General features: G+C 36.3%; 2 protein-coding genes across 2 annotated transcripts; one reads left to right on the forward strand and one right to left on the reverse strand.

Annotated features, from left to right (window-relative positions):
• Positions 1 to 944: 944 nt before the first annotated feature.
• Positions 945 to 3,795, reverse strand: LOC132983924 (membrane-spanning 4-domains subfamily A member 4D). Its single transcript, XM_061050494.1, has 7 exons — positions 3,643 to 3,795; positions 3,398 to 3,563; positions 3,184 to 3,288; positions 2,816 to 2,872; positions 1,685 to 1,795; positions 1,466 to 1,582; positions 945 to 1,372 (listed from the first exon to the last, which is right to left on the reverse strand). Exons 2-7 carry the CDS (start codon positions 3,557 to 3,559, stop codon positions 1,343 to 1,345), a joined length of 582 nt encoding a protein of 193 aa, XP_060906477.1. The 5' UTR covers positions 3,560 to 3,563; positions 3,643 to 3,795; the 3' UTR covers positions 945 to 1,342.
• Positions 3,796 to 4,003: 208 nt separating this feature from the next.
• Positions 4,004 to 7,969, forward strand: si:ch211-269k10.4 (uncharacterized protein LOC100150242 homolog). Its single transcript, XM_061050495.1, has 6 exons — positions 4,004 to 4,146; positions 4,893 to 5,074; positions 6,677 to 6,796; positions 7,204 to 7,260; positions 7,362 to 7,469; positions 7,587 to 7,969. Exons 2-6 carry the CDS (start codon positions 4,907 to 4,909, stop codon positions 7,683 to 7,685), a joined length of 552 nt encoding a protein of 183 aa, XP_060906478.1. The 5' UTR covers positions 4,004 to 4,146; positions 4,893 to 4,906; the 3' UTR covers positions 7,686 to 7,969.
• Positions 7,970 to 8,098: the final 129 nt, after the last annotated feature.

Below are 8,098 nucleotides of genomic sequence, written 5' to 3' on the forward strand. Positions count from 1 at the left end.
ATAGTACTTGGTAGAGTAAAGTGTCCTAAAGCTATTTGAATGTCAATGGAAGATGTTTCTTTGATTCATCCTTGTCTGAACGGTAAATTTACTTACTTGTGTGCGTGCTTATCCCCTCCCCCTCCCCCCAGTGGCTCATGGCTTCACATGTCAGTGAAACCAGAAGTACCCTTAGCTCCCAGCAGGGGTCCCTATCAATTTTAGCACGAAATGTCACCCCTCAGGGCACAACGTTTCTGAAGATTTACTCTCCTGGTAAACACATCTTAAAAGTTATTCTCCTCTTGGTCTCTCTGTTTTCATTAAGTTCAGATGATTGTTTAAAAGGGAGGAAACTGCATACTAAACATTTTTGATAAAGAAGGTTACCAAAAAAAAATACTTTGCACTACAAAAGATCTGACTTTACTCCTTTGTTGTTTTCATGGTTGCAAACACGTTTAAAAAAATTTAACATGTAAAATTTGCTTGACAATTCTTCGGTTGTAATCAAATGGGAAAAGTGACTTGTTCTCTCTGAGAGTCCACTGCATGATGATTTCTGAGGCAGTATCTTTAATATATTATCTCCTTCTTTTATCCCTTTATGGTTTTAATCTGCTTCCTTCATTCCTTCTGTCTTTTTGGAGGTTTTATATTGACCTTTTCCCTTTCTTCTGTGATTTCTTGCTGGTTTTAAATTGTTTTATTTCCTTCTAATTTGTAGAATCTGTGAAAGTCTTGTATTGTCTTCCTCACATTTCTCTATTTAATTTTTTGTAAAGCACTTTGTAACCCTGTTTTGAAAAGTGCTATATAAATAAAGTTTATTATTATTATTATTATTATTATTATTATTCTGTATTTGCATACACATTTCATTTTTAACCACTGAATAACCTATACATTTATTATTATACAAAGTAGAGGGCTTTCTTAACCGTATATGCAAGAAGAAAAAGAGGCATTTACAAAAAACCTTTATTCTTCAAAAAAAGTTTGTTTTTTGTTTTTTATAAAGAGTAGAAAAATGACAAAGCATTGAAATTATGATACTCAGATAGGCAGCCTTGATCTATTTTCAGACAAATATAAAATAAACTTTGTATCTATTTACATGTAATCAGCTGATTGCATTAAAAAAGTGGTTTGATCTAACATTCTTTGTTTCAGGCTATAAGATACATTTTTTGGTTGCCGTTCGCTCTTGATACAATGAGTCATTTGAAAGTAGAACATCAGGACATCCATCAATAACCATGTGATGATAGCGTTCATATGCAGACTCCGTTTTGAGAGGTTAAAAAGTAAGCTGCTGTGTGAATAGGTTGTTTGCTGTTGATGTGTTAGGCTCCATTTAGATTCAGTCTCCCTGTTTCAGCAGTACAATTGGCTACGAGGAGAACAAAAAAAAGAGTTAGTAACAAAATAATCACATTCATGTCACAGAATGTTTACTTCATGTATGTTAAAAGAGAAAACCTACCAATGTGTTGAAATGTTGTCTGCACACAGCTTTACTCAACCAGTAGATCAAGAACAGAGCGAGGAAGTTCTCAACAACCAGCAGAGTCATGATCAGGCACAGGATTCCCCGGAGGAGCTGAGATGAAAGTTTCAACAGATGTGGAGGTAAATATACTTTGCCTTGTGTTTCAGTGAGCTACAAGGATTTCTTATACAGTATAAAGATTTTTTTTTTTACCTTGAAACCCTGTGAGCTATCTGTCTCATTATAAAGCCAGATTGCACAGAGCACGACTGCTGAAATGGACCAGAAGAGGCTGATGATGTTCATGGAGAACGACAGTTTCGTCTGGTGGAAAGTGCAGAAATGATGCAGGAATCATCAATCGTCAGGAAAACACAAAAAAAATCATGCTTAAAGTTTTTTCTAGAACCCAGAATCAGATTTGAAATAACAACATGGAAGCAAAAAAAAATCAAAACTATTTAAATTTTCCAAATTTTTTTGACTGCACCCATGCATTATCATCAAGTGCACAAATAAGCTAACCTTAAAGTAAACACAAGTAACTCAGAGACAATGGTAACTGTCCAATAAATAGCTCACAATATTCAACATTTAAATCAGAACAAAACAAAATATAATACATTTTGGTGTTCATCCTCAAAGACATCAGTAAATAGAGTACAACTATGGCACATTGGAGACTAATCCCAAAAAGGGCTTAAAGAGATGATCAATAATACCAATAGAACTAGCATTAACAAACCTATCAAATTACTATAGCTGCCCAAATAAAAGTAATCCTATAACCTGGACAGTTACTCTTCTTTTTTTATTATCGTTGCATTCACACTCTGAATCCATTTTGTTCTCAAACCCTGATATATATTATACAAAGACCAAAATACTTTACTATTCAGAGATTTCATTTAAGGTTTGGAAAATTTTAAATAAACTGATTTCAGTCTGATAATATTGAGGAGGTTAAATAAAGTAAGTTATGGCCAGAAGTGTGTTCAGAAACATCAATCAATCTTTATTTGTAGAGCGCGTGATATCTCAAAGTGATATCTCGAGACACTTGAGACACAAAAAGCAGGTATAGACCTTACTGCTTGTTATCTAATAGCACAAAAGAGCAGGTAAAAATAGCATAATCATAGTTATGTTACAAACATAAACTACTTTATTTTTAACTTCTACTACTACTTTTTGTCAAAATGTTCATTATAAGAAGGAACCAGTTTCTCTTTTTTTTAAATTGAGAACAAAAAAACACAAATCTTTGAGAACAAAACAACAACAACAACAACAACAACAACATAGTAATATTGATAATAATAATAATAATAATAATGATCTTACCACATGCATGTTTGGAGATCGTCCAGCAGCATAGGACAGCAATCCTGAGATAACAAACTGAGATATTGACACAACATGTACATCATCAGACACAGGGATACAAAATCAGCATTACTGAGCAATAGAAGAACAGAAGATAGGATAAGATATAAAGATGTATTTTTTGACCGCCCTCTTTTTTAAGGAAACGTTATTGTCAGAGTAACAGGAAGAAGAAAATTAGATGTGAACTGAAGACAAAGTGCTCCTCTTTTTAAAGGAAATGAAGAATTGATTGCTTATTTTTCTTAGATATTCAGATTTCTTACTAATTGATGAAAATGTTCATATACTTATGGCAGTGAATTCTATTTTGCATTTGTCTTTACCAAAACACTGGGCAGAGTGTAGATCTTGATCAGAGCTTGATCTCGACCTTGATTGGGTATCAGACCCAGAGTGAGAATAAACACTCCAGCGATGACTTGGGCTGCCTGACAGAAAAAGAGAGACATCATAAAGAAAGAATACCCTGCTTTACAGTGCCCTGCATTACAGTGCTGCGTGTTATTCACAAAGCTTTGTTGAAATGATTCAACTTACTCCAAGAGGTTTAGGTTTTCCTCTGGCGGCAAACACCTTGTAGGAGTCTTTGTACACGCAGTGAAACTTCTCGGGCATCAACTGACCGTCGCTGCTGTCCTTCAGACTCCCGATGGGAATGGTGATGATCATTGTATCATCGCACACAAAAGTCTTCTTCATTCTCCTGTGGAAAAGAGCAAATGTTTATCAGATTGTATCACTGTGGCAATCTATTGCTCACATTTTCACCAACAGCTACATACCTTTTTTTGTATTCCTTTATCTTGATTCAGAACTGAAATTCTTGCTTCATCAAAAGAGTTTGACAAGGAAATGACCTGGCACACCAATTGTCATTGTCACTCACTCTCTTTCCCTCTGCCCTTGCTCTCTCTCTCTCTCTCTCTCACTCTCTCTCTCTCACACACACACACACACGCACAAACATACACAAAGACACACATATAAACCCACAAAATGCTTACATGCAGCCTTTAAAATGTCTCTAAGAGTTTAAACTGATATGTAAATGTATCAAAACTTACTTATAAACATGAATGTAAAGAGAAGGGTTTTTGGTGACCAAGAATTTTTAACAAATTCTCTAGAAATTCTTCTATAAGCCATTTGGGGGCAGACAGAGGAAGTTAAGGTGTGAAGTGACCTCCTCTTCAGAGAATTTACAGGGAAGTGATATTTATGTCTAAACAGTGAGGCGCTTGTTTGAGACAGAGGGTTTGAATTTGATGCTCTTCAAGCCAAACCTGGTAAGAATTCCAATTAAACATCTTAATGAATGGATTAACCCTGGGAACAAACTGTTTGATGTGCAGATTTGATATACAGAATTTACATTTGTAAGCACGTCAGAATCGGCCTTGTGCTTGTGTATGAACTCAATAGCAACAGAAGTTTTATTGTGTAAATGTTTCATGCAAGAAAAATATTGAAATATTGACAGTATGATTTAAGAATGAAGTTAAATGAAATATCTTTACTGTCAGGTTATTTGGTGTTGATTGCTGCATCACGTTGTGCTTATTTGAAGTGACCAAAAAAAGTTGATATGTGACAAACAAATAAATATGTTAGTCTTTAATATGGAAAGGGTGAAATATAATTGATGATAATGTGTTTTTCCCCTCCCTACAAAATCTAACCTGTAGATCACTTAGTCCTGGAAATGATGATCATTCTTGACCCTAATTAAGTAGTAATGTATTTAAGTATTGTGGACATTTTCAAAGTTTCACTCGTGCTGATGATGGATAAGATCATACATTATTACAGAATATATCTCCAAAATCTTCTATGTACTGTTATTCATCTGCAGCCTCAAATTATGAAGTGGAATGATCACCTCAGACTGTCTTAAATCTGACTTATCACCATGTATCACAGGACTGTTCAGTGGCATTATATGGTTCTGCAAATTAAACACAACGGTAGTATTTGTCCCGTATTAAAATAAAGGAAAAGAGCATTCACAGTTTCAAACCCTTTATCCTTCTAGGTTAGAAGAGCACCATGGCCTGTGCAAACTTCGACATGGAAATCCAAGGAGCAGAAGAGGAGCCGCACAGAGCTGGGAGGCGAGAGCCGCCGATAGTACAATATTACCAGGCTACAACTCTAGAGCCAGAGGTCAAAGGGCTGCTGCATGACCTGCTGCAGAAACAACCGGCTGTGCTCGGGGTAAGATCAGTAAATCAGACCAATCAAACTTTATTTATATAGCACCTTTCAGACAAATTAAACAGTAGTTCCGTTCAAAGTGCTTTACAAGAGGGACTAAATGTACAAGATAATCTTAAGCAGACAATTAAAAAAGGTCACACGCAAACATTTTAACTTTTGGTGAGATGGTGACACAGCAAAGATTCACCTTCATGCGCTTGTTCTCTTACTCCTTTAATTTAAATAAGATCATGATATTAAATACATTTAAATTAGGATTTATGACCCAAAGTATCATCTTTTTCCTTTAATATAATCTCAGAAAAAAAATACTAGTTTACAGAGCTACAATTAAAATATAAATACATGCTGCTTTAAAAAAAAGTGTCTCTGTGAAAAACTGTGACTCTGATTCCACTGTGTAAATGATATCATTATGCTTCAATGTTTGAAAGTCATACATGTTTTTTTTAAATCACGCCTTAGGACCTGAACTCTTTTTTAAAATTTTCTTATCCAAGAACAAACTTGACAAAGGTTCAGAGGGACCGAAACGTTATGGTTTTTCTAATAAATTGGTGATACTTAGCAAGAGTAGTGTGTGTGATTTTTTTGTTTTCAAGTAATAGTTTGCCGCCCTATGCACCCTGTTTATGAGATAGTTGGATGTGTGAACACCTCCATTAAAAAAGTATACAAGAACAAAAACCAAACAGCACAAAGCACAACGTCTAAAATATCTACTTTGGGCAAGATGTCACAAACAGATTCATTTTGTGCAGCAAAGACAGATGTCCAAAATAATTTGTACCCATTCAGCAGCAACAGGAAATGGTTGGTTGGTTGGGGGGGGGTTGTGGTATTCTACTTGAATATGTTGAATATGTGCACAATATACTAAAAGGTGATAACATCATCAGTGTCTTATGTTTTCACACATTTTGTGAACAAGAGTCCCTTTGTTTTTGTATGAAATAAAAATCCATCCGATGTTGAACATGCTGTTTTTCAATAGAAATGCACCGATCCATTTTTTTTCTGTTCCGTTCGATTCTGATACATTTGTACCGGTAGCGATACTGATTCTGATGTTTCTTTTGTTCATAGCAAATTTTTTTTTTTGTCCTTTTAATTTTGAACTCTTAAAGTAAACTCATATTTTACTACTATCAATATGCAAGTTTTATCTTCTGAATGTCTAAATGCACACAGCGCATCAGTCAGAGCAAAATGGAAGTCATCACCATTTTATTTCTTGCTCATGTCCAAGATTTTGACCATCCCTGTTTTTCCCCCCAAGTATGTCTTCACAGCCTCTGTGTTGTTAGCATGCAAGACATAATGTTCATTCTGACTGGTACGTTCAAAACAGTTTGTACTGCATGCAGGAGTTCATGCGCTTCACACATCAGCACGCTGTATGCACCCTTTCTTTTCTTTTATTCCTTTGCATAAAAAAAATATACAGTGAATTAATTTGATTATTTTCTCACGATTAAAACAAAAATAAGAAAGGAAAGATTGTACACCATGAATCAAAAATTAAAATTAGAGATATTTCTTTTAACTCTTCTGCTTTGACATGTGTTTTTTGTGTGTGTGTGTATGTGTCTCTGTCAGTCTCTGCAGATGGTGAGCGGTTTCCTCAGTCTTGGAGTGGGATTTATTTTCGCTACAACCCAGACAATGGATCAGTCGCTTTTCACCTTGTTCAGAGTTTCCCATCTCACTGGAATCATCGTAAGTCATCAATCACTTTATTTTTTTATTTTTCAAATATTTTTGTTGGGGCTTTTTGTGCCTTTAATGGAGAGATAGGACAGTGGATAGAGTTGGAAACCAGGGACAGAGAGTGGGGAATAACATTCAGGAAAAGAGCCACAGGCTGGATTTGAACCTGGGCTGCCCGCTTGGAAGACTATAGCCTCCATACAAGTGGCGCACTAACCACTGCGCCACCAGCGCCCCAGTCATCAATCACTTTCAAGTCAAACAGGAAATTAAGCAGATCAAACTCTTACACATAAAGCTTTAAAAGACGAGTTCAAACACATGAGAATGAAGACAACTTGTCTTCCATACGGTGTGTGAAGGCTTCTTTTAAGTTTTCAATCACCTCTAAGCTGCGTTGTGTTTTTCCTCCGCAGTTCCTCTTTGCTGGACTCATTACCAACCTGATGTTCAAATATCCAGAACTAGTACATGTTAGTACAACTCAGTGCAGTCCAAACATACAACATAATACAGCTGCTGAAGGAGATTATTACCTGAATGACTTAAATGTTCATGAACCTTCATGTTCCAGGTATCCCTCAGGGTGAACTGTGGCTGCATTATCGTAGCTTTCATTGCAGCTTGTCTGATCAGCGTTGACCTGGCTCAGTGGAATTCAAAAAATGAACAGCACCTTAGGGTAAGACTGAAGATAACTAAGTATTTTTAAGTGTTTATTTAGCACACAAGAAATCCATATAGCTATTTACCAACAACCAACTAACGTACACTCGATGGTCTTTATCTTTTTTGACAGATGGAGGTGTTGGAGCTGTGTGTGCTTGGGCTTGAGGTTTTCCTCTCTGCTGTCCTCTGCTTCTGGTTCTTAAAAGAGAAACGCTCCAAATCGAGATGATTTGGAAGAGATCTGAGAATTTAACACTTGGAATAAAATGTTCTTCTCCTCTAGTGAAGGACAAACAGTAGAGGACCCAGGGGGCTGTATGTCAGTCCTTTAAATAAAGTAAGCAACTGTATTGAGTAATTTCTGTGCTATTTTGTATATTCAGTGTGGCTTTCCGCTTCATCTTGATTGCCTATATTGAAGTTGAAACCCCTGCTGCACAGCCCGTGCGGTGGTCTTGGCCCGATGTGAGTGAGAATACAGGGCTTGTGGTAAACAAATGTCAACTTCTCACATGTGAAAAAAACCCCCACTTCTTCATCCTCCTCACCATGAGCAGTTAGTCTCGCAGTGATGCTCACTGTTTTAAGAGGCAGGCGTCTGAGTGTGTGTGTGTGTGTGTGTGTGAGTGTATGTGTGTGTGT

Source organism: Labrus mixtus, chromosome 11 (genome assembly GCF_963584025.1).
Source record: "Labrus mixtus chromosome 11, fLabMix1.1, whole genome shotgun sequence".
Classification (NCBI taxonomy): domain Eukaryota; kingdom Metazoa; phylum Chordata; class Actinopteri; order Labriformes; family Labridae; genus Labrus; species Labrus mixtus.